This window comes from Protomyctophum bolini (genome assembly GCF_963924005.1).
Source record: "Protomyctophum bolini genome assembly, chromosome: 23".
In the NCBI taxonomy this organism is placed as follows: domain Eukaryota; kingdom Metazoa; phylum Chordata; class Actinopteri; order Myctophiformes; family Myctophidae; genus Protomyctophum; species Protomyctophum bolini.
In genome coordinates, this window is record NC_137884.1 from 14,980,180 (window position 1) to 15,007,679 (window position 27,500).

At 45.2% G+C, this 27,500-nt stretch overlaps 1 protein-coding gene across 2 annotated transcripts in view; it reads right to left on the bottom strand.

Annotated features, from left to right (window-relative positions):
* plxna4 (plexin A4) overlaps positions 1–27,500 on the bottom strand; it is a 313,281-nt gene that overhangs the window by 44,056 nt on the left and 241,725 nt on the right. For both annotated transcript variants that reach the window (XM_080757088.1, XM_080757089.1), the window contains 11 exons: positions 26,768–26,955; positions 23,937–24,088; positions 19,665–19,788; positions 16,040–16,176; positions 14,478–14,645; positions 13,895–13,988; positions 10,718–10,951; positions 9,757–9,909; positions 7,632–7,866; positions 4,585–4,727; positions 1,531–1,799 (listed from right to left, as the gene is read on the bottom strand). In XM_080757088.1, coding sequence (XP_080613214.1) covers positions 1,531–1,799; positions 4,585–4,727; positions 7,632–7,866; positions 9,757–9,909; positions 10,718–10,951; positions 13,895–13,988; positions 14,478–14,645; positions 16,040–16,176; positions 19,665–19,788; positions 23,937–24,088; positions 26,768–26,955 — 1,897 coding nt within the window. The remainder of the gene's footprint in view (positions 1–1,530; positions 1,800–4,584; positions 4,728–7,631; positions 7,867–9,756; positions 9,910–10,717; positions 10,952–13,894; positions 13,989–14,477; positions 14,646–16,039; positions 16,177–19,664; positions 19,789–23,936; positions 24,089–26,767; positions 26,956–27,500) is intronic.

The following is a 27,500-nucleotide window of genomic DNA, read 5'->3' on the forward strand; positions in this document are numbered from 1 at the left end:
CTTCCAAGTTGTATCAGGAGTCAGGATCAGTTGTGGTATAGCTCCATTGTTTATACCGGCTGCTCTGCACTCACTCTCTCGCTGGCTGCATAAGCTCTCAGGCTGTGATTAATCATGCCTCCTCCCCAGACAGCATTAATCACTTGCTGCATCGGCGAGCAAGACACTAAACGGCTTTTCATGAGGTGAATATGCCCGCTGTCACCTGGACGCAACGTTCCGCTTTCCGTGCGACCGCCGTTGTTCACTTCCAGCTTTTATTTGTATTATGCGTTACATGTGTGCGACTGTGCACAGAAGTATTTGCCCTATAAATGAGGCTGCTAATTGAAATGAGAAAACCAAATTGGTGTGTGTGTGTGTGTGCGCCTGCATCACATTTGGGACAATTGAGTGAAGATGACCCTTCTGTGCAAAATAACTGCATGTGCAATTTGCGCATGTACTCACATGCATTTGGAATGCATGGATCCACGCACGTACGCGTGTGTACACACACACACACACACACACACACACACACACACACACACACACACACACACACACACACACACACACACACACACACACACACACACACACACACACACACACACACACACACACACACACACACACACACACACACACACACGTACACGTACACACAGGAAGGGACACTTGAGGGAACTCATCTAATCCCCAAAACAGACCCAGGAGCCCCCCCCCTCCCACGAAGCCCCCATCATGGACCCTTCATCACGGCACTGACAAGACCTCAGGTTCAAGTGGAGGAGGAGGAGAGGATCCTGATTGGTCCAGAGTAAGCTTTTAACAATCTCATCCTCTCTCTTCTTCCTTAATGATTTGTGTTTTTTCCTCTCTCTCTCTCTCTCTCTCTCTCTCTCTCAGGCCTATATAACTATATTGAAATGGGATTAATCATAATTAGCTCAATTATTTTGCTAATGACAAGTACGTAGAGGCGCTCTGGTGTCTCAGGGGACAAAGGCAACACTTCACAAGGTCGCAGGCGTTAATCCAAACATGTTCACAGATAGAAACACTGAGCATCATTATTAAATGCATGCATGTACACTTGTCATTCAGCAAAAATTGCAGATCTACAAGCTCACAATGCATTGTGATGGTTTGATGCAAAACTGGTGAATTAAGGAGGATATAATGATGCAACATTGTGGACAAAACTGAGGTAATTGTTAGCAATATGCTACTGTAACTGTGACTGGCAGTAATCTTACCTACAGTATGTTTATGCCCGTGTGTGTGTGTGTGTGTGTGTGTGTGTGTGTGTGTGTGTGTGTGTGTGTAGTGTTCTAATTTAGGATATGATGAAAACAAACAAACAGGTGTTAGGAATCAGGAAAAGCTTATGTGGTAGAGAGAGAGAGAGAGAGAGAGAGAGAGAGACCCGGGCACAGGATAAAGTGGAAACAAGAAGACAAGGGGAAAACATGGGACATGCACACACGCACAGACACACGGACTGGTGTGAGGCCTCCGACGTCTCTCTCTCTCTCGCCTCACCTGCGCAGCAGCAGCTTGGGGTGGTTCTTGCTCTCCAGGTTGCGGTCGATGAGGTCGGACAGCAGGTGCTTGAGCACGTCGGTGGCGTACTCCAGCTTGCTCTGCAGCACCGTCATGATGAGCGAGGCCACGTTGCCGCGGTCGCGCATGGAGAAGCCGCGCTGCGCCTCCAGCGTGCGGATGAACGCCAGCAGGAACACCTTGTTGTTGATGAGCTGGCCGAACAGCTTCAGGCCCTTCTCCACCTGCTCCTGGCGGTAGCCTGGTACCTGCATGGGGGGAGGGAGCGTAGATTTGTAGATTTGTAACCTTTTTGTAACTGTAAAGGCCTATTCATACTTCAGTTTTGAGTGATAAGGTGACCACTGAAACGGTGGTTAGTAAGAACAAGAGAGATGTGTTCGGGTGAGCAGTGAGTCGTTACCACCGCGGCGTGATGCGTGATTAATTGTGTCATGCTGCAGTTATCTTCCTTGTAAACACTGGGTCCCATATTTTTTGTTTTCTACAATTAGTTTTTTAATTATTACTAGAGAGGTGCCCGTGGGGCCTCTACAGCGGTGCCCGTTGGACACTGGCCTACTTGGAATGATGCAAGTTTCCGTGCCAAGGACCCCCAAATTGATATATGTATTTGGCCACGGAACGTCAACCAAAAATGTTTTGTTGCCGGGGCGGGGACCCCGGCACAATTATATCAGCAAGCATCATGACGCACTGCAGGACAATAAATTCCGCTTTTATCCCTGAACGACCAAGTCAATTCAATTCACCTCCAGAGAGGACTGAGACCTACGGCAACAGAGACAGAGAGAGAGTCACGCCGAGAGAAAGGCAGAGAGATGAAGACATAAAGAGCTGAGACAAAGAGAAAGGAAGGATGATGAGCTTAACATCGTGTGACTTGTTGTGTTTCATGGTGTGTAAGGCTGCAGGATAAAGGGCTGTTTATTCCACCGCATGCGTCACTGTTCCACTCAGGCAGCAGTTGAGAGGAAGCAAGGTGACGTGAATTGCCCTCCACCGGAGCCTGGGTTTTCCCTGTGACGTTTATCCCAGTGAGTGGAAGGTCTTTTCCATAATGTATAGCCTATAGTTCGTACCTTTGAGTACGAGAATGAAGACAAAACATCTGCTGCTTTTGACAGCTGCACTGAGCAGCTATCGGGTCGCCTATCGGGTACAAAACCTCTTATCTTCAACTTTCATGTGTGCGCAGGTGGTTGAAAATACCATAGCGTTAAGACCAGTAGCTATAGTTTCCATGTACAGATTATATATTTTTTAAATATTATACTGATGATAGGTTCTTGGTTTACCTATATGATTACTATAACTATTTCTATGCATTTGATACCTCATGTTTTCCTTGCTTACTGTAAGTAGCTGTGGATTAAAGTAAGTAGCTTCTTTTTAAATGTTCTGAAAAGTAACAGTTTTGGACGTACAAGGTTTCTGCCCGACAGTGACAATATCCCTAGTGGTGTGTCGAGTGCACTCAGACTGAGGAGGTTGCTCAGTGAAGCTGTCAAAAGCAGCAGATGTTTTGTCTTCATTCTCACAACCTGCTATAATCTGCCGGGAGATATCGTCAGGTTGCTAGTCTAATTTCATGCTACTTGACAAGGTAGGTGTGTGTGTGTGTGTGTGTGTGTGTGTGTGTGTGTGTGTGTGTGTGTGTGTGTGTGTGTGTGTGTGTGTGTGTGTGTGTGTGTGTGCGTGTGTGTGTGTGTGTGTGTGTGTGGGGTAATTTTTTTACTACATTTTTACCATTGAGCTAATATACATAATGTCTGACCAGTGGTGAAAAGTAACTACAGTATAGGTACATTTACTGTACAAGTACTGTTATGAGGTACTCTTTACATTTCACAGGCAAAATATTGTACTTTTACTCTGCTACAATTATTTGAAAACATTAGTTACTTCACAGGATTTGTATACACTTTTATACATTTGAAAACTTAACATTTTGGTAGCCTACTTTAAGTGTATACAGCGTGTACTATTGACTATTTCTACAATAGGGTATTGATACTTTTACTTAAGTAATACATGTGAGTACTTCTTCCATCACTGTGTCTGACATATCAATAATAATTAAGCAGCTGTCACTCGTCTCCGATGGGCCCCTGTTCCTTTCATTAAGACCACCATTCCACATCACACTCCTTATACGGGCCCACATTTATACCAATTAAAACATAATTAATATAGCTTATTACCGGGAGATTCTCATCAGGCATAGAGTTAGCCAACCCCGAGGGCAGCGAAATGGGGGTCCTTCATTCTCTTTAATGGGAAAAGACGACCTGCCCAATTATGGCTGTCCATCAGTGTCACTCGTGGGCAATAAATGACTTGATTTTTTCCCCCTGCCGCCACTTTTCTCTTTGATTGACTTTTAATTTGTTTTTGAGGTGTGGAGATAAAAATAAAAAATAAAGTGTGGTGTCACATGTCATTAAAGAGTTATTAACGAGAGCGAGCCACTGATTGGAAGGCTGTCATATTTGCGGTTGAGTAAGTGCCGTTGTCGGGGCGTCAGAAGGTGTTTGTTTACCAGACGCCAACAACACACAACAGTGTTCATTTCACCCACTGACTGTGACCCACTGCTTGTTGTTCATCCGCTTGTTCACTATAATTGCATTATGAATGGAACCAAAATGGACCCGTGGAATTCATACACTCTCAGAGTTACAGAACTGTAAAGGCCTATTCATACTCCGGGGTTTCGGTGATGAGGTGACCACCGAAACACTGAAAACTGGAGTATGAATAGACCTTAAGGGTCCATTTGGAAACCCCCTCAGGGAGCTCCTCTATAGTACCCTACCTCCAGATCCCTGAGGACAGGGAGCTCCTCTATAGTACCGTACCTCCAGATCCCTGAGGACAGGGAGCTCCTCTATAGTACCCTACCTCCAGATCCCTGAGGACAGGGAGCTCCTCTATAGTACCCTACCTCCAGATCCCTGAGGACAGGGAGCTCCTCTATAGTACCCTACCTCCAGATCCCTGAGGACAGGGTGCTCCTCTATAGTACCGTACCTCCAGATCCCTGAGGACAGGGTGCTCCTCTATCCCGGGGAACAGCACCCTCATGGTGTAGGTCCTGTAGTCCAGGAAGGGGATCCCCGCTCCGTCCAGGTCACTGGTCAGCTCGTGGATGTCCGTCTGCAGCTCGGCGAACGCTGGAGGACACGGCAGAGGGACAGACACGCTGTAGTTTATTATGCCGGCGGCAGATCACAATGTCCTTTTTATTCGGTCATAAACAGTGACTAATAGGTTTGTTTATTGGAATCAAATTGAAAGCTGGAAGAGATTAACGTGTGTGTGTGGGGAAAAAAAGGTCACGAGTCTGCTTTCACAGCCGTCGTGTTGTGAGTACTTAGTAGTATGTTGCTTTACAGCCAGACCACGTTAATGTCTGTTAGAGCAGGCTTTCCCAGTCAATGGGTCGAGTCACCAGTTTCTACACCTATTTTTCCCAGAAGATAATAAAAAAAGCAATTCAGACAAATATCTTTTCAAAAGAATTTCAGAAAGAAGTACTCTCTTTCTAAAATCAATCAATCAATCAATCAGATCTGCAAACTCACAATGTGTCGAAACTCGTTGCACTATTTTCACGATTAAGTCCAAGCACCAGCTCAAAACCCTGGCTCAAAACCCCAGACCAAGCCCGGACCAAAACCCTGGCTCAAAACCACAGCCCAAGCCCCAGACCTGGTCCATGGTGTTCATGTTTGACTTGGCCCCAACCCGACAATGGTCTGCAATTAGCCTTTCGCTAAACCCCACCCCAAAAGTGATTGTCCATTGCCAATCCAAATAGTTTAGCAACCGTTGCTAAGGATGGTAAGCTTTCATCACCTCATAGCTGTCAATGTTATTTTGCATGACTGTGTTGTTGAACACATACACAGCTTAACGTCGGTAAAGTTCACAACTGACCCACCCAGGTGATGGCAATAATACTAATCACCGTAGTATTACGGTGCATTACATGAAAACTCCCGTTGGACGGTCATTAACGTTTATTGAGTTGGATACCATTTCTCCCTCGTATTCCTATAGTTTATTGAAATAATGCCATCATGCACATTTGTCCAGTGCATAGCCAACTGCAGGACTGGTTGACTAGATTTACAGTAGAAGACATTTTGAAGCTCTGGCTACGGAAATGATCGCTTTTTATAATATGGAGAAATCCCGTCATTTAACATGCATCTCAATGGGTGAGAAGGAAACCATGCCATGTCTCCTCTCTTAGTAACCGTTGCTAACGTGCCTATTGGACAAGGACCGGTTGGGGAGGGACTTAGCGAAGGGCAATTTCTCTGCATGACATGAGCCGCCTCCGATGCTCGCAGCGCGCGACACACTGACTGAGACATGCAGACACAGACAGAACACACACGTCACATACAGTGACGTACAGAGACAGAAAGGCTCTCAGGCCAAGTGTCCATAAAAGAAGCATGTCACAGCATGCAATAGAATAAAGCAACATAAATGCCACAAATCCCGCTCACACATATGAATTGCGACTGTCCATTACGGAGAGGCATTAGCATGCTACAAAGAATGAAGCCATAATGTTACTTGATCCAGCAACAGTTAAGAAATGAAAGATTCATGGTCTACCTTGCTTTCTTTGGTATGCGAACTGTGAAGAACGAATCCAGACGACATCGTTCTAAACGACGTTTCAAACGTTATATCCTCCCAAAAATTAATATCCGATCCATTGCAATGTATACGTAGGTATAGTTGTATTACAATGAGCCTTATACTGCAAGAGCCTCATTCACCGTTCATTCTGCGTTGCAAGCGCTGTGCGAGGCATTATCCACTACCACTCCAAGTCATCAGGCTTCAGAGATGAGACACAGGTTCACTGAATTCCTCTCCTTTCGTTGTCAATGAAAGCAATTCACTGTTGAAAATCGCTGCACGATGGTTGGGTGGAGTTATGCACGTAACTCGGGGTCAATGAACCATGGGCCTGACCCGTTAAATGACCCAGTAAGCCCCTGTTGGGCTTGCCGACACGCTGGTTCAGTGGTTCTCAAACATTTCCATTGTCAATGACTCCCAAATTGATACATTTTATTTGGCCATGGATTTATCTGCCACAATGTACAAACATTTAAAAAAAATAGCAGATCTTTTTCCACATTTTTCAAAAGGGCGTAAGTGGTTAAACCTACAGTATGATCTGAATAGTCCAAGTCAACAGTTTGCTTCATGGAAACTCCTGAATATCAGTATTAAATACAGCGGGGAGGGAGGAGGAGGGTACAAAGTAAAAAAATAGAAGTAACCAAAAACAATGATGATCAAATGTTTTATTGTAGCTCTAAATTATAACATACTGTGTAAATCACCATTACTCTTAGGGCAGATAACACTGGCCAATAGAATTACACTGTTCTGCATTTGCTTTCAAAATAATTCTTTCCTTATCTGAGATGGCCTTGGCCAGAGAATGAACTCTGTGTTCCTTATAAGCTGAACGTTCTTAGAGTACTGACGGTTTCAAAGACTTACTAATGAGCGTACTAATTAATAATTCAATAATGTAATGTATAAGGCACAAACTATTACATAGGGTATTGCTTATTTGCACCTGTAAGACTTGATAACACACTGTTTTATAAAACTGTGTTATGGCATAGGCCTACGCAAAACATGATTTGTCAACTTAGGCAAGTGTTAATAAAACATGATGAAACATAATTCTTGCAGTGGAGTCAAAAGCAAAATATTTGTCTTGGAGTAGAATGAAAGTCATATAGTAAGTATCCAAGAAAAAATATTTTTTTTGATGTAGATACTCAAAAAAGTAGTTCACCCAAACAATTCCACACCTCACGAGGCCTAAAAATTCATCAAGTTTTTTGAGGCATTCCTGAGCCAACAACGTGATGAATTACTGGCTAGCGGGAATGCAACAAATACAAAAACATTCATGGGGTGTGTAATTGATATAAGATATGATTAGTCTTTTGGGGGGAGGGTGAAGTAACAACACTCCAAAGTGCACTTTAGCTACTGCCCAGCGCTGCCCCGGCCCGTTTCCTCCTTACCCTCTTTGCACTCGAGGGCCACGCGCGACTCCAGGTTGTCCATCTGCATCTGCAGCCTCTTCAGCGTGAGGTCGCTCTCGCGGGACTTGCGCTTGTAGGCGATGAGCACCACCACGATGAAGAGGATGAGGAGGGCCCCGGCCGCCGCAATGCCGATGATGGCCGTGCTGCTCAGCGGGCTGTCCGACGTTACGAGGACCACGCCCGGAGAGAACTCGATGCCTCCCACACGAGCCTATTTTAGACAAAAACAGAGTCATAGGGCTCAACTAATTGTGATACAAATAGTTGTCATTAAAGGGATATTTCATTTTCAAACATGTCGGGTCATTTTAGCGTCTTTGTGATCACTCCTAGACAGATTATTAAGTTGCTTGAGTCAGTATTGAGGCTCCCCAGATGTGCAGCATTGTCTTCTGACAGTAAACAAACCAACATACAGTATCTGTAAGTGTATATACTGTGTAGTATCTGCACATTTCTAAAGTGACAATGTAATGAATTTTAAGACCTTTTTTAATACCAAATTGGCCAAATTGTGAGCTTGTACTTTGGCTATTTCCACAATATTTATCTGCAGAACCATATTGAAGCCTACCATTCCTAGTGCTTGTCAGGGTAGTGGTGGTGGAGGGGGGGTCCCCTTCCCCAGTTAAAACATAATTATTTTGGGGAGTCACAGCCTGAAAGGTTTGGGAACATTTGCTCTACTTACAGTAGATGGCAAAGTGGTACTTGGAAGTTCCTGGAAAGTTAATTTTGGGGGCATTATTAGTTTATCTCCACAATAATGAGGATGCACTGCTTCTGTGGAGAAACTGTACAATGTAGAAGAAAAGGCAACACTAAACGTTGTTCTGGGAATACTCTTCAAGAACCTTAAAGTTATTGTAATATGCTTAAACAACTTTGATGTTTGTCTTTCATCAGATGCTTTTAAATACATACTGCACAATTTGCACTTTCTGTGTCATCATCGAGTCTGAGCAATAATCCCAGTCTATAAATATTCAAAAGCTCAGCTCGCTTGTGGTTCTGTGTGTATGTGCGTACGTGCGTGCGTATACGTGCGCACGCACGCAAGTACTTTTACTACTATTACTAAATGTGTGAGGAATGTCCCCACAAGTATAGAATTAAAGAAATAGACAATGGGAATCATTTTCCTGGTCCTAACAAGCCCATGTTTTGTATGTGTGTGTCAGTGTTCATTTCATCTACGAAAAACTATGACGAAAAAACGTTTCCTTTTTTTTCCTCAATGATGAAAACTAAACAAAACCAAAATAAAAGCTACACTATGATGACTAAAACTATGAGTTTGACAATTTATAAGAAAAAATAGACTACAATGTTATGGTGGGACTAGTGGGACAGAGAGCCAGTAGAACAAAAAAACTTCATGTTATGCTTGGTTGGCTGTGGGTTTTCATGATGAAAATACACATTGTCACGTTGCTGCGTGACAAGTTGTGAGCTTGTAGATCTGCTATAGGTATAAATCCGGCATTACGACGCCATCATGGCCTTCTAAGATAAATTTTAGTCCACTAAATTAACTGCTGATTTAGTTGACTAAAATCTTATGATAAACTATACTAAAATGTTTATTCAAAAGACTGTGACTAAAACTGAATCAAAGTTTGCTGTCAAAATTGACCTTGGTGTGTTTCATATGTTGGCATGCATAGGTAGCCGAGCCTGGAAGCGCTCGCCTCGCTCGAAGAGGACTGCCATCTCAGAAGCACAAATGGAACCTTTACAGTATATATTGAGTTTGGCGGAGCCCTATAATCCTTCTTACTGAAGGCTTGTTTTGTTTGTTTGTGTGGACCGGCCCTAAGGGTATAACCACAGGGCCCATTGGATTAGAGTCTTCAGTCTGTCTGCCAGCTGGTGGACAAGTAGATGGATGGAGAGAGCATGCAGCAACCAGCCCGTCTGTCTGTCAAAATGTCAATGAATCGATAGGCCTGTCTGTCTCCCTGTCTCCCTCCCGCCTAACGTCTGTCCCCCCCGCTCTCTTCTTTTCCTCTCACACCTGTGTGCTGTATATATACATATGTGCGTGCGTTGCGTTGCGTTGCGTTGCGTTGCGTTGCGTGCGTGCGTGCGTGCCACTCACCAGGACCTTGTGGCGTCCAGTTAGGTTCGGGGACTCACAGAGCAGCTGTGTCTCTGACACCGTTAAGGTACAGGGCTTGTCACCAATCAGAACCGTGTAGTTGAGCTTCCAGTTCCCGTTGCCGTTATTGGTCGGTGGCAGGAAGTTCCGCCCCTGTGAGAGAGAGAGAGAGAGAGAGAGAGAGAGAGGATCAACGTGAATGGTGGATACAGGATTGAATGAAGTGTTACATTAGCTCATATAATAAATCCCATGTGCCATGAACCAAACATGTATTTAATGAACGCGCAAGGGCTTTTTGCAATGAACTGAGGAGCTTTAGAACTCCAACACAGTGGATCTCGAACTTTCGAATTTGAAGTACAGTTTGATATGCATGAGGCCAAGGACCCCCGTTTGATACAATGTTCCATCTCTGTGACCTCAATCTCGGTTCCATTTGGTTCCATTTGTACGCTCTTAGAGTTATGGACACAGCACTCGTAAAAGTACAAAAGTATTGGAAATTGGAAATACTCAAGTAAAGTACAAATACCACTTATACTTAGTTACTTTACACCACTGCTCGGAAGAGTGTGCGTGTGTGTGTGTGTGTGTGTGTGTGTGTGTGTGTGTGTGAATCATCTGTGACTCGTCTAAGCCTATGAAGTAATCCTTGCCGAGCCATAGGGCTGAATGATAAACATACATACAGTATGTGTGTTTAACAGAGCCTGTTTCTGTAGCATGATGTACAAGTACACCCCCTGGACATGACGCTAGTATGTCACAGGGACTTACTCCCAGTCCAACCCTTGATGCTGAGTGCCAAGCAGGGAGGCACTGGCTCTGAGTCTTCGGTATGACTCGGCCGGGGATCAAAACCCCAACCTCCCAGTTGCGGGGGGCGGACACTCTGACCACAAGGCCACTGAGCCTATATGCTGGGTGCATGCGCTCTGACTCCGAGCCTCTCATATACCTTCAGTATGATGGGCGATCCAGGCTTGAGCTCGAGCACGCCGGACGGGCTGAACTGCTCGAAGTCGGGGTTGGGGTAGTAGATGAAGCTGGTGTGGTTGAGCGCCGTCAGCACGGCCACGTCGTCCAGCTTGAAGCCAAACTCGTCGGGCCGCTCGGCCACCTGGCGGTCCAGGCTGATGGGCAGCTCTGGAGCCTGGCACAGCATGGAGGTGGGGCTCAACACCTGGCACAGCTGGAGGGAGAGGGGGGAGAGAGAGACCGAGAGAGAGAGAGAGAGAGAGAGAGAGAGATTTAATTGCTTCATAGAAGGTTAAAAGACAATTGAGGATATATATATATATATATATATATATATATATATATATATATATATATATATATATATATATATATATAAACAAACACAGTAAAGTCAGAGGCAAATTTACATTGTGGTTCCCTTACACAAAATCGATAAAGCATAGGCAGACATAAAACAAAACAGAAAATGCTAAATGTAGGAGTATACAAACTGTTCAAGTTATACAAAAAAAGAATATAAATACCTCACATCCGTCACTACATTACAATACGGGAATACATTGATTAGGAACTAAAAACACAGTCAATTCAGTCTCAAGTAGCCAGGATTTAGTTGTACCTTATAAAGTACTCGGGCTAGGACACAATCTAATATCTGTGCCCAGGTTGTTCCATGCAACCTAAATATGCAAAAGATCCTTGAAACCGACCTGATTTATTTCTTGATTTGTGTGTGTGCGAGCGTGCGTGCGTGCATGCATGGTGTGTGTTTTAAATGACAATAATTGTCATTTAATTGCCATGCACACAATTTTTTTATTTGGGTCCTGAGACATTGTAGCAGCATTGTTAAATTATTTAACAATGCTGCTACAATGTCTCAGGAGCCAAATAAAAAATGTTTACTCTCATGTGCCTGTACACAAGCCGTAACAATAGAGAGCACCTTGAACCAGCTACACAGTATATCATCACTGTCAGGCAGAAAACCTCTTATCTCCATATTCTAACTTTTTTCGTAAACCAAAGCCCAACGCTCTATTCACATTTCAAGCTTGTCTCCACAAGCTTGAAATGTGGTGCGAATCGACACATTTTTAGCATGTAGATCCGCTACTTTTGATGCTTTGGAATTTGAATCCTGAAAAGTAACAGTTGTGGACATGAGGGGCTGTGTTTTGCGTGTCTTAAGTACCAGGTCTTATTCCCTAACTTGAGTAAACTAAAGACCTAACTAATGACCGATGCCATTTGGCTATTCTGAGTAGCCAAAGAGCATTGATCACGCCTCCAGGTCTTTAGTTTACTCAAGTTAGGGAATAAGACCTGGTATTTAAGACATGCAAAATACAGCCCGAGGTTTCCACCCGACAGAGACGATATGAGCATGGTTGTGATGATGTGGTATATAAGATAATCACAGCAGTGCTCGTATACAGTGTGATATTGCTTTTATAGTTCTACAAGCACTGTTTATCATTCGGCCGTAAAACGTGGCAACAGATTATTTATATGATTTGTTTATTCAATCATTTTGTTTGGCTCCGCCAACGCAAATAGTTCTACAACTTACAGACCTGGGAGGACTTACTGGACTGTTGCCAGGCAACACATCAACAAACATTTGCCTGCACACTAGCTTGCTACTTTGTTGTGCAGATAGTAACGTAAATTTAACCGCCCTCTGTATAGCTATATATAGTGAGTTTGTAGATCTGCTATTTTCAAAAGATGTGTAATTTGTGTATACATATTGACCTTGTGAAGTGGGACATTCTGCACAATGACTACTTTTAGTCTATTTTGATGCCAATAATACTTTACTCAAGTAATTTATTTTATACCAGTTTTTCTACATGATGCTTTTACTTACGTAAAACAAAATTGAGTACTTCTTCCACCACTGTATAATGGCTATAGAGTGCCTGCATGTCATTGATTGCTATCCAATTTGTTTGGAAATGGTGCAAAGTGGAGGGAGGCTGTTTGAAGAATGCACTCGGTGCCGTTAGGAGGCGTGATGTGCAGTCTCATCACTCCACAAAGGGCCTTTGATGTGTGAAGATGTGGCCATGATAACTAGCTCCCTCAGCCACCTTCATATCCTCCCCAAAAAAGACCTCCACCCCTCTCTCTTCTCCTCCCTTTGGTTCACTTATCCTGGCCTTTATTCTCCTCTCTGATCTTGTCTCCTTCTCCATCTCCATCTCATCTCCTACTAGATTACGGTGTTACATTTGTTCACCGCCTGTCTCCTCTCCTTCATCCCCATCTTTTTTTTTTTGCCCTTTTCCAGTCTCTCGTGACACATGACATATTCACGCTGACGCATTGATTCGTTCTTCATCCTCTCCTCCCCCTGCCTCCTCTACAGGGCCTTGTTTTAAAGAACAAGAGACAGGTTTGTCTGCTGTGTCACTGTGATATCTCCATTTTCTCACAGCAGGATCACCGCAAAAAAAAGACAGGAAGAAAACTGACAAAAACAGACTCTTGGCGAGACGTTTTAACATCCGTTCAAACCGTTTTACTCAGGCAGTCTGAAACAGCCCGTCACTCTAATTGGCTTCGTGGACATCAAACCTGACACCCCGGCAGGTTGCTCAGGACCCGGTGACAGCCACTGTGTCGTTTGCTGCTGCTGGAAGGTAATTGCTAAGAAGATGTCGTCTTAAAACTATAGGTACTAGAAAAAGCTCTTTGTGACTATTTGTTTCCGTGGTATGGTTAACCTGGTTAAATACTGTATATCTGGGATATTTTTTTACCAATATTTACACTATTTTGGGGGCAAAAATCCGGGCAAAAAATCTACAAAACACGTTTAGTTTTTTCTTAGCAGACCTATAGAGCCCTGGGACAGTATTCATCGCTGCCGGGAGGACACCTTTCATGTTCAAAACGACAACTTATTACTAAGTTATTACAACCTATTACGGTGCGAGTCGGACCAACGCACCGTCGGAATAACGAGCGGTCGGACTAAGGACGCAGCACCGTGAAGCCAAAGGCACTCGTATATTCCACCACTGAGGGGTTCATTTGGTTAGAGAGAAACCCGATATGGGCGATATGAAAATGTGATGGATGGAACCGATTCATCCGGTTCTGGATGGCAACCCAACCAACCAACGCATGCACGTGTTTTACTCACATTCAGCGTCTCACGGCCGTTGTACTCGGCTCTGATGAGTGGGTTCTGAATGACGTCCAGGTTGGTGCCCGTCACCGTCACCGGCGTGTGTCCACTGGAAAAGACACACAGAATCTCACCAACCGTTATGCATGTGTGTGTGTGTGTGTGTGTGTGTGTGTGTGTGTGTGTGTGTGTGTGTGTGTGTGTGTGTGTGTGGATTGACTCTCCACCCATCAACCTCCACAATGTGGCGATGGATATGTCAGTGGTTCCCAAACTTTTTCATGTCAAGGAACCCCAAATTGACACAAATTAGCCAGCAGACCCCCATATGCCAGGGACCCCCATAAGAGAATAATGTTATGGCTCTAGTGGTGGTGAAGGACCCCCAGTTTTATATGCATTAGGCTCTGAGACCCCAATTTATATTGTAAAATCAATGTTAATTTAACTTGTACAAATGTGTACACCCTCAGAGTTATAGACCCATAAGGGTCCATTTGGTTCCAAACTATCATTCAGCTGTGGACCGCCTGGAACTGGCCTCAAGGACCCCTGGGGGTCCCCGGACCCCACTTTGAGAACCTCTGGTATAGGCTACCTGAAGATGCTCCACTCGGGTTCGATCTTGGTGATGGTGGGGTCCTCCACGTACTCGAAGCGCAGGACCTTCTGGAGGTGGGCTTTATCCACGCGCACCGACACCGACACGTTGCCATAGCCGTGCAGCGAGGCGTGGGTCCGGCACGTGATCCACTGGCCGCCCCTCCTGAGGTCACAGAGGTCACGGAACAAACACAAAGACGTTAGTTAGCAATGCCTGAAGTCTTATGTATACCCCGTAGTACAACGGTGTATGCCACGAGTTATTATGTTGTTTTGACAATCGACACCCTTGCACTTATATTTATATTCACTGTAACATAGTTGTAATATAGCTGTAACTTAAGGTTCAAGTTCACTGTTCATTGTAACATTGTTGACTATATAAAGTCCACTGTTCACTATACAATAATGATTCAAATACAATACAACAATGTAAGGAATAAAGAAAATCTGTATAAAGAACTATCAATTACATATAGTTACAAAGCACAAAGTCCACTGGATAAATTCTGTAAAAAAAGTGGGTAATGAGGTAAATGGAGCATGGGGAGAGAAGGTACTACTGCTGGCTATGTTTGAAGAAAAGACGGCAAGGACAAAAAGTTTTGTGACAGTTAACGGGGTCACGTTGTAGAATAGCTGTGACAACCAACTAAGAGAATGTGGAAACATGGGTACGTTTAAGAAATTCTTCACAAGCAAAACAAGTAAACAACATAACGTAAGTGTATGACTGAAAGAGTCGATCAAAGGTCAACTTCTGATGTTTTGATTCATGCAAATTAGTTCTATTTAATGATGTTTTGTCAATTGTAAATAGTTGACGTTTTGTTTTTTACATTATGTTTTGTTTGTTTTAGTTCATGCTACAGGCCTAGGGAAGACACGATGAAGGCGTATGTGTAATTAACAAGTGTAAACATAATAAGCTTCAGTCTACATGATTATCATTCTAGGATTATTTTGTTTATGGTTGAATTGACTTTATTTTGCTGTTGTGTGACACAAAGATATACATGTTAATCGTAATGTGAATGACTAAGAGCTATAATGAGTCACTTTATAAGCGAAAAGAGCTGCGATCTGACGTGCGTCGCAGCAACAAGCATTCGTTCATCTTCCATCTCCGCGGTTGTTTGTCATTGGCCGAGACGGATGGATCACCGACGTTGTGACCACTATGGCGGTCGGTATATTGATCAGGGATCAGGGGAAGTGGTTCAGGTCTTATTGTGTGTATGGACTGACAACTAGGCTGTGCCACAAGGTCACCCCCCCTCCACCCCCCCCGCCCTCCCCCAGAACCAAATGAAAATCAAATGAAAAAAATGCCACATCGGTGGACATATTGGAATGACTCGAGTTTATGTCAGTTTAAACTGACACAAATGGATCTTCCATCGACTAAACTTGGGCCATTGATTGTCAATGCGCTTGGCCGTGTCTGCGTGTGAAGTGAGGGGCGCTCTAATCATCATACATCATCATGCATCACATTACGTGCTCAGCCAATCCAATAATGTCACAAAGCTGGGCATAGGTCAAAACAGCGCTGACCTCAGATACGTGCACGGCTGGTCCTTGAACATGACGGACACGTTGCTGCCGGCGTCCAGGTTGCTCCCGGTGATGTTGACCACGGTTCCCCCGGAAACAGGCCCTCGGCTGGGCTTGAGGTGGAGCAGCCTCGGGAGCTATATAGTAGAGAGAGAGAGAGAGAGGGCAGAGGTCAAACATACAGTAGAAACAGTAATCAGTTTCCATCATGCATGAGGATTTAATTATGCATTATAGACTACTAGCGCATTGTCGAGGACCTTGCGTTAGGAGGTCAAACAGCATCTATATGGTAAAAGTGTCAATCAGACAAAAATCTATCAATAAATCAGCACTTGCACATGAAACCAGTTCAAATCGAGGGTAGAAGGGAAATGTTTTATCTCTTTTTTTATACCACAGAATTTGGGTGGATGGCTTATTTTTAATTTTTTTGGTTCAGCTCCAGAAACACATTAAACTGGAGCAGTGCACTCGTCCCTTTGAGTTGCACTTGAACCCAAACCTTTCTTTTCTAGGGCGAACATTGCAACATGTCTCTAGTGCTTGGGGGTGGTCTCTCCCCACTCTCTTCCATTGAGAAATGTAGACCCTGGTGGCAGGTAGGACAACACCAGAGGGATCCACAATGCTCTGGTATACCACCCAAATATAGAACAAACATGGGGAAATTATCATTCTACTGCTCTGCCACCAACCATGTGGAATGCCGTAGCTGACACCATCCCTTAACGGTTAAGGGATGGTGTCAGGGTTAAGGCTTAACCCATTTACTTAGACCTGAGCTCGATTCCATAAAACGTCTTCTAAATCATGACAGTTTTCTGAAAAGCCTCTTTTCTATGTCAGTGGTTCTCAAACCATTTCATGTCAAGGACCCCTAGAATTATATGAAATTGGCCTCCAACCCCCATCTCAGAATATGTTGCTCCAGGGACCCCCCAGAAGCAAAGATTTGAGTTAAAAATGTTCGCTCTGAAACAATATACTGTATATTCAAAGATTTGTGCCACATTTTTGAGAGAACAGCTAAAGTATGAATGGGTTAAAGGATGTGAATCACTGGTTTCTGGTCACTGGTTGTCTTTGTTGATGAATTCAATGGAAAGTGTAGCCTTATAATGTCTGACTGTACCATCTGCTGTTTTCATATTCTGACTAATAAAGTATTCAAACAAATAAAAATACTTTAGTTTACAAGTAGCCCTTCCTGAAGCTCACAAACCAAATATCCCTCTTAAGACATGGGTTCGAATCCTGGGCGTTGCAGTTGTACATCTGTGCATCGTGAGAGGTTATGAAACTTACGGATGTGAGCTTAAAGCTTAAAGCCCATACGTTGTTGAGCGGAGTACCTTCACTACACATTATAGAGTGAAAATAGCTGAAAACCGTTGCAGAAAATAGCCGATCGTTAGGGGGACCATTGGTCAAGTCTCATCTCCATGCTTCTGTTCTCAACCAATCAAATGCTGATGTTGTATTGTTGCTGCTACCTATACTGCTGTTCACTTGCTGTTGTTTTGGATTAACTTTTATGTACTGGGGGATTCGGAGTCCTTATTGGTAGGGAGATGTAATGTGCTTTTCTCAGAGTACCTACTGTATAAAAGCAGACGCAATCCATCACCAAACCAACAAAAAATATATTGCTCATTATGTATCCAGTTGTCGTGACTGAGCGGTAATTTTCTGCAAAGGTTGTCCTCAGAATGCGGACGCTGGGGTTTCAGTGAAGTCCTGATCATGCAGAGAGTGCAGTGCAGTGCAGTGCATTATGGGTCGGTTAGTCTTCCAGTTCATTTGCTTCGTCTCATAATCGGCTCATCAGCTCGTCTTGTGTGTCGTGACATCTGACCTGACATGATGTAATTCTGTTCACACGGGGTACCGCCGAGACACTAAACCCACACCGCCCCCATTAATAGACTGAGAGGGGAAATTGATAACTGCGCATTAAAAATGAGTACATAAGGGGAAGAACTGCACTGGATTTCAGTGGGTGTGTATGTATGCGTGTGTGCATGAGTCAGTGCATGCATATGCGTCCGTCCATGTGTGTGTGTGTGTGTGTGTGTGTGTGTGTGTGTGTGTGTGTGTGTGTGTGTGTGTGTGTGTGTGTGTGTGTGTGTGTGTGTGTGTGTGTGTGTGTGTGCGAGGTTGGTGTGCTTGTGATTGTGTGAGAGTGTGTAAGAGGGTGATGTGTTTATGATTAAGTGGCTACAGTACTTAAGGGAGAATGCTGAGAGAGCAGCATACAGAAAAAGCCTCCACACGTGTACAGTATATTGCGTGCGTGCGTGCGTGCGTGCATGCGTGCGTGCGTGCGTGCGTGCGTGCGTGCGTGCGTGCGTGCATGCGTGTACCGTACAGTGCGTGCGTGCACCGTACATTACGCGGCATGTGTTCAGTGCACTACCTGCAGGAAATATGTCACGAGAGCTCCTTTTATAGCCACTGTTCCATTTCCGACCCCGGGCTCATTAGTGCGTGCCAGTCATCGAGCACACGCTTTTCTTGCAGGTACAGAAACACGAGCGGAAGTGCTGAGTGCACGAGAACGCCATGCACCGTGTCAGAGCAGCCCGGCGACAGGACTCCGAGCATGGCATTAAACACGCCCAGGTGAGAACACAGCGGGTGTTAACACACAGCCAGTGATTAGAGCAGGGGATGTGGGTTGGCGCCTTGAGGCCCTCCTAACACAACCAGCCGGACTTGTCCTGTCTACTACTACTACTGCGGCCTATAGCGTTGGGAGATCAATCAAGTCAAGACGTCAAGGTTTAAAGGTGTGAAAGGTTTCCGTGCGTGTGCAGTAACACGCCGCATAGACAGACGGTCGGCTGATGGCTGATTGTGCGCCTGCATGAGAGGACACATCTTCATGCCAGCTCAGTGGCCTTGTGGTAAGAGAGTGGGATGACAGAGTTTGATTCCCCCGCACCCCCCGGTGACCCAATGACTCCCTGCTTGGCACTCAGCATCCATGATTCAGCATCCGCGGTAGGATTAGCGTTTCCTGCGACATACTAGCGCCATGTCCAGGGGGTGTATTTGCACATCATGTGACATAGTATAGTGTCATGTCCACTAATGTACACTGTGCAAAAAGCATGGAATACGGATTTGTATATTACAGGAAACTCCCGTTAAACGTTCCAACAAACTCCGGTAAACTCCCGAATTGTACCATCACACCTGTATATTACCGTATATTACTGTATATGCCTGCTAAACTTGAGGTTTACGGGCAAATCTAGTGCCCATAATTGTCCGTTAACTCCTCTTTTCACATCATGTCTGAGGGATGCACTTGTCAGTTTCTGTATCAGGCCGGCTCACGACACAGAACTAGGAGATGCTAGATGCAGCTCCTGGCCCATGGGACCACATGGTTTGGCAAGGCTTACGTTTTTTTTATTAGAAGGTGGCAGTAGTCTACAGGAATCTGCAGTGTAAAATAGACTGGAAAGCTGCCAGTAAGCACAGACAAAATGTGTCTGCCCAATATTTTTTATAAAGCTTACTAGTCTGTTACTATCCACTATGCAAGTAAGATGAGGTGTCCTGGCTTTGAAAAGCTGCTGGGTAATTGAGTGGATAAGCACTCAGAGAGACTCACCACAAAGTAGTACAACTTGGAGGACTGGGCCATGAACTCTGGTTTGCACTCTCCCACGCCCACGCACACCTGAACGTTCCCGGTGAACTGGCTCATTTCAGCTTTTCCCATCTCGCACACGATCCTGAGGAACACGCACGCACGCACGCATGGGCACGGGCACACACGCACACGCACACACACAGACACACACACACGCACACACACACACACACACACGCACACACACGCAGTATTGTTATACTTGTGAAAATGGCTTGAAATGCTGTCACACCTTGACATGGTTGCACAGCTCCTTGTCCTGGTGGTGTGAGGTCCCCCAGGACAGTCAACAGAGAGAAAACTCCATTGATCCAGATCTGTAGGTGGCACACTGGATTGAATAAAACATCGCCGGTGGAATTAATCATTTTCTAGACAAAAAGTGGATTTCACACTAAAGGTTTGAGGCCCTGAGAGTCTTCACACCGAGGACAGCCGGCTTAAAACCGCCTTTGTTTGTGTCACGATGTGATGCATTGTGAACAACACTTGTGAAATGGGACAATCTGCAAATTAGTACTTTTACTTTTGGCACTTTAACTCATAGAATGCTGAAAGCGTTTTTAAACGTTTTATTATAGCCACCCCTAAGAAGCGCATAACGTTTTTATACGTTTTATGGTCCAAAAAACGTTTTTTTATTGATTACTATAGTTCAACTATATTTGCGCCCGGACAACTCATAATGTAACACCGATCGGCTCTAAAAAGAGTTAAAACCCCCCCCTGCTGAAAAGAGGTGTTGGTCTGAGAAGCGTCTGGCACCGCCTATTGGTTGGTCTATGCGAGGACGTACGACGTAATGGATACGGCCGTCCGGCATAGACCAACGCAGATGTCAGGGGATCTAAAATGGATGGGACAATGCTCTTGTTTGTGTGAATACACTCGATTCCCCCTCCCCTCCTGTTTCTACATGGTTTCTCCCGAGGGAGAATGGTGGGGGGGGGGTCTCTTCCTCTTGGATCGCATTGGCAGTTCCCCCCCCACTCCCGAGTCCCCACTGCTTTCAACTGCAAGGCTTGCACTCTCATTCTCGGAACAAGATACAACGCGATTTGCTCTCTGCCCGTATATAAACCTGCAACGATCGGCATTTGATTTCATAACGTAACGTTTGCCAGACACATGTGGAGTTAGTCATGGACAGATTGCACATCATTATCGAGGGCCCGCCATGATACGTTGGTCGCTGATCGCAAGCCGTACTGCTGCTGCGCTGCTCGCATCCAACCATCCAATCCATCCCCCTTTCTCGTTACAACAGGCTATTATAAACTCACCGTCGAGCAGCCTGCCCTGCACCTAATGTGATAAAATGAACGGCAGGACAAAATCGGATCGATTATTATCTGTCTATCAGCAACATACGGGTGTTTGTCTTGCAACGACAGGTGGTGCTTTCTCGTTTTTTTTCTTCCAAATACGTTGACGTGCTGCTTCTGCTGCTGCCGCATCCATCTCGTTGTTTTTCTTGTTGTTTTTTTCCCAAACATGTCCAGACACAATCCGATCCAGTCTCGCGTCTCACCTTATAGATACGCGAGACTGGATCGATGAGGTTAGTGGTATGTCTGGACATGTTTGGAGCGGCACACGACAATCGACAATAATGTTGATTATGCAAGATCATTTCCTCAAAGCCTAGTTGCCCCCCCCCCCCCCCCGTTACTGCGATTGTTTGTAGCTCGAATCACAGAATGAGTTCAATGAGCGTAGGGAGAGGGCACATATGGGGCTACGATTGAAGAAAGTTTCCAAGTCCGTTTTATGATCAGATAATGTGCATCAAGACTCTCTGCTTTCATAAGAAAAAAACTAATACTGTAATTGCGAATGCAATGAGCACTTACTATGAGACCTAGCAGATCACGTCTGTCTGTCTGTCTGTCTGTCTGTCTGTCTGTGTGTGTGTGTGTGTGTGTGTGTGTGTCTGTCTGTCCCGCTTACTGTATATGTGGACCTGGCCCTTTTGTGCCCATATATGGAGCTGAGTGATTTGTGAGTCATGGTGACATGAGTGTGATGGCGTGGTCCTGCTTTGGGGACTCCTTATATGGTTATGGCTGAGTCATGGTGACATGAGTGTGATGGCGTCTTTTGTGACCATATAATATATGGTCACAAAAGGACCACGCCAGCTCCATATTATGGAGCTGGCGTGGTCCAAGCACTAACTATGACACCCTGCAGATCATGTCTGTAATTTATTCTAATTGTTATTGCAATTTACGATCTGCGTTCGCCTTCCGCGTTCGCGCGTCTTACTCGTAATAATAAAAATCACACCCCTGTGAAGTGAGCAGTGCAATGTTGTGAAGTGAGCAGTGCAACATTGCACTGCTCACTTCACTGGGGTGTGATTTCTATTATTATTACAGTATTAGTATTTTTCTTATGAAAGCAGAGAGTATTCTGTTTCATACGGTATATAGTATGTACATGTCGCTATAGGCCTTATTTTGTGAATATTTAGTTGTTAGGTCCATGCTCTCTAAAATTATCTTTTTCAGAGAACTTTAGAGATGGCATGGGCCTGAATAACTATTATTCACAAAATAAGGCCTATAGCGACATGTACATACTATATACCGTATGAAACAGTCGACTCTCTGCTTTCATAAGAAAAATACTAATACTGTAATAATAATAAAAATCACACCCCTGTGAAGTGAGCAGTGCAATTGCACTGCTCACTTCACAGGGGTGTGATTTTTCTGGGTGGTATTTTTCTTATGAAAGCAGAGAGTCTACTGTTTCATACGGTATATAGTATGTACATGTCGCTATAGGCCTTATTTTGTGAATAATAGTTCTTCGGGTCCATGCCTTCTCTAAAGTTCTCTGGTGGGCGCAAGCTGCATTCAATAGCCAATTAGTGACAAACTGTATATGTGTACAATGTGTACTGTTTTCCTCCTAAAAGTAGACATTCAGGGCTTTCATTCGGTATATGGTTTGTATAGGATATTATTTGTGCTCAATTTTATATCGGTCTTTTGAACTAAAAAAACTGAACTGAAATGTCTGTCAACTTCAGGCCTCCATATCTCTGTTGTTTTTTTTCACAAGCAGCGTGCAGGCAAAAGCAGGTGTTAGAAAAAGGTCAATATCTCCAGAATGGAAGATGGTAGAATCATAACTTTTTTTTAAAATTGAAGTGGACAAGTTGGGCTTTCTTTTTATTTATGCGATTGTGATTCTCGCTATAAGAGGCCCCTCGCTGTGGGCCCCCCAAAAAGTTCAAAAAGCCCATGTTAAGCCTTCAGCACCAGTAAGCCATGGTCCGCTAGAACCTGTAGCAGTTAAAGTGTTAAGTATGTTTTGATGCCACTACTTTTGCACTTTCACTGTAGTATATTTTGGATACCGGACTTCTACCTGGGGGCAGCGGTGGCCTAAGGGTTAGAGGAGCTCCCTTGTTGCCGAAAGGTTGCCGGTTCGATTCCCTGGACGGGCAGGAAAAATCTTGGTGGGGAAGTCATTGTCATCACACACCCAACACCACTGAAGTGCCCTTGAGCAAGGCACTGAACCCCCAACTGCTCCCCCTGGAGCTGCTTAGTGACCAAGACTGTGGTTGTACTGGTCAGCTCCCAGGTTTTAATGTGTGTGTTTCTATGTGCAGGGCGTTGCTAAAAATGATCACCTGTGCTCAGCTGCTTCCCTGGGTAAAAAAAAAAAAAAAAAAAAAAGAATAATCCAAGTCTAATCCCAGGTTATAGCCTGGATACAATAATAATAATAAGGTTATATTCTGGATACAATGATGTGGGGCCTTTTTTTGGCAGCGTGTTCTCCTCCCACGCTCTGCCAACTCGTAGGACGACAGCAAGAACACCGCCATCCTTTTTCATAGAGCAACGACCTCAAAAAACACGCGCCTCCCTTTTTCCACAGAGCTCAGCACTTTGCTTCATGGAGGGGAAAGAAATGCTGGCATCTAACTTAGTTTCTTAGGATGAACGGATGCTGGGCTTGTTGATAAGCCACTTTTAGAATTAGTTTGAGATGTTAATAGGAGGCGCGCCTGTCACTTTTACGAAAGCACTGGATTAAACTGTAATGAAAACTTAAATGCAGCTTCCCCCAGGGCAATTATGGAATTTTTGCATGTTTGTGCAGCGTGCGTGCGTGCGTGTGTGTGTGCGTGCGTGCGTGCGTGCGTGTGTGTGTGCGTGCGTGCGGCGTTGTGGACTGGGGTGGTAGAAGCCAAAGATCATGACGTACTGCTCGGCAGGGATGTAGCCATCCTGGACCGGGGTGCAGTTGACCTTGGCCACCTTCACGTTGCCCTGGATCTCTCTGAACTCCAGGCCCAGGTTCTCCCCACGGATGGTCACCAGGGTGCCCCCCTCCCTCGGACCCCTCAGAGGAGTGACCTGCATGGGGGACACAAAAAAAACATGAAAAAGCAGTTTGATACAAGGTCTGCTAAGAGGATTTTAAAGCCAAGAAAGCCTATGGCTTGTCTCCATTGGGGTCCTTTTGTAGCCTATACTCAATTCATCGGAAGCTTCCGTTGTTGTTGAGAAGGAGCGTGGATGTGGGTGGGTGTGTCTGCCTGCCTGCCAAATAGGGCTCCATCAGGTCCCATAGGAGCGTGGGTGAGCTGAGTGTCACTGCTACAAAGGGATCCCCAGTCACTGCAGTGGGATTGTGTGTTTATGTGTTATCACTGCTGACAGCATGACCACCCTGGGGGGGGCATGGAGCATGGGGGGCGATTCAACTGCCTGAGTGTCCTGATCATGTTCGTTACTGTATCAAAAAGATCAAAGGTTCCTTTTGTCTTGAACGTTACATATTTCTTGCAGACTGCCAGACAGGGTATTGTAATGATCCAATCGGCTGAGAGCGGCGAAAGGTCACGTCAGTTCACGACCGTGCCACGCTGAAAGCGTACAGGTAAAATGAATAGCACGGCTATAGACATTTGTAACAAGAACATGCGTGCACGCACGCACGCACGCACGCACGCACACAATTGAGTGCAATTGTGGGTCTCCGTCATTAGAGAGCGGAAAAAAATCGGAGATGGGAAGATAGAGAACATAATGAGCGAGGAATGACAGAAAGAGGGATTGGGAGAGAGAGAGAGAGTCTCCTTTCATTAGCATGAGCCACTGATTAGATGTGTGACTTTGACAAGCTAATTGACGGTTGGTAAGAGGAAAACACTTCATCACTGGTCTCTCCATCTCTCTCTCTCCCTTTCTTTCTATCATCGCTGCAGTCTCTCGCTCTCCGACTGTTGACGGCCGATGTCATTATAATGAAGTGCATTAGGATGCATTAGAGGCTCGGCAGCCATCTTGCATAGATATATACTCCTCACTCCTCCTCAAGCACAGTGACAGCTTTTATGGAGGACCGTGATGAGAGGGATGCAATATGTTGTTTCTACGGGATGACAGGGTGTCTGTCTGTCTGTCTGTCTGTCTGTCTGTCTGTCTGTCTGTCTGTCTGTCTGACAGATTGAGGAGAGTGAGGCAGGCAGACAGACGGTGTGTGCATGTAGTGGTGGTGGTTTGGTGTGTACACACGTTACCCCTCCATTTCATCACCATCCCATCATTCATCAGGATAACTGCAGGGTCTCCCTCCCTCCCTCCTCCTCTCCTCTCCTCCTCAGAGGGACAGAGAGGAGGTGGGATCCATCAGCTCAACCTGTTCTAATTCTGTTTGCCGCACACTGACCCTCCCCATCCTTGAAATGCACCATTTACCATTAAAAATAAGGAGTACTTCTTCACTTGGTCTCTTTGGTCATCCCTCCACCTCCACCTAATCCACCCATTGCTCCGCCGTCCTTCATCCCTCCATCTACAGATCTCACGCAGGTCATCTCTATTTGCCTCACGCAGAGTCTCATTTCCTCGACCGCATGCAGCGCGTGCGTACGTGTGTGTGTGTGTGTGTGTGTGTGTGTGTGTGTGTGTGTGTGTGCCCGTTTGTTCAGGGATGAACGATAACTAGAGAGAATGGGAGAGCTCTGTCTCTCCCAGACACCAGGGGTCCAGCATTAAGGACACATAACTGGTAATGGGTGCCTGCGTGCGTGCTGTACATGAGTAAAAAAGAAAATACCCATACTTTGAACCGCAGCCAGAAACCCCGCCAGGCAATCACGTAGTAATAGTATCATTGCCTGCCTCGGAAGCTATGACACACGCACCGTGAAAGGGCTGATTTCCACACCACACCGCAGCCAGCCACTCTACGACCGCTACTCGGAGCGAGTCGACAACAGCTGCCGACAACAGCTGCTAATGTTATGAGCTTAAATGGTATAGCTTAACTGGACGGACAGCAGGGAAGCCACGACAAAACAGTTATTGAACCACGAACAGAACGTCGCAAACGAACGGCCGCGAGGTTGTGACACACAGTACTAAAATAATATATGGGCATTGGGGGGGGGGGGGGGGGGGGGAGAACACAACGGAGACAAGAACACAACGGAGACAAGACTTATAATAGTGTGAGATGTGAAACTATAATAAGTACAACTCTATCGCTAAGTATCCGATCCGTAACTAAATCAGATGATTGACTGGCGAGAAGTGACACCGTCGTTATGCCAGAGCTATCAATCAATCATGGTGACAGATGCAAGTTTGCGCTCTATCGGTTCATTGTATAATTAAACCATAGAACCCTATTCTGGGGATTTGCAGATGAACAAGCTTACAACGTGTAGCATTGTTGTGGCTTGTTGCGATTGAGGTGAGCCAGCAGATCATGCAGTGTTTTCAATTGCAGTGGTTCCCAAAAATGCTAGCTTGAGACCCGAACCCAAACTACAGTATAGTGAAAATAGCAGATCTACAAGCTCACAACACATCGCAATGCGACGCGTTGTGAGCTCGTACTATGTGTTCATGACTTTTCACTTATTTCACATTATTTATCTATTTATCTATCACAGTATGGACACTATTTTATTTATTGACTTTCTGAATATGTCTGATTCTTTATTTCTTTCGTTTTTCATATTCTTTTGTCTGTGACCCACAAATGGGTGTGCGTGCGTGCGTGCGTGCGGGCCATCGTCTCACCTGTGTGATGATGGGGTTGGTGCACTTGCTGACGCCGTTGGGCTGCAGCCATTGGCTCTCGGGGTGCAGGCAGTGCTGCTTGAGGGTGCAGCGGCTCTCCGCCTTGCACCACACGCAGCCAAACAGAGGGTCCGCCTTCAGACACATCCCGCAGCTGCCGCGCTGCGCGTCGCACTTATACAGGTGGACTGTAGAAGGAGAGGAGGGGAGGAGATGGGATGAGAGATAAACAGACCTAGTATAGAGCCCTAGGGCTATATAAGCACACCTAGTATAGATCCATGGGGAGTATAATAATATAAAGTATAATTGGGTTTAAGTGAATGACACTGATTGGAGTGTGGTTGGTTCAGCGTCCTACGCAGCTCGCCCACGAACACTCGTTAACGTCAGGTCTCCATGGCAACGGGCCAGCCGCTTGCTTGTTAATTGCCGTTAGATGGTGTGGTGTGATCTGTCCATCAAACCATGCCCCAGGTATATATATACACTGCGTGCGTGCGTGTGTTGTGGTTCTTATGGAAGATCAAGATGTTATGCTCTACAGATGTTTCTATAAACAACGCCGACGAAGGCGCCGACTAAAGTGGACTCACGAGAGGCACCGCCGAGCGAGTCGCCGTGCCGAGAGGAAACAAAGAGACACAGACAGACAGACAGACAGACAGAGACAGAGACAGAGACACAGACAGACAGACAGACAGAGACAGAGACAGAGACACAGACAGACAGA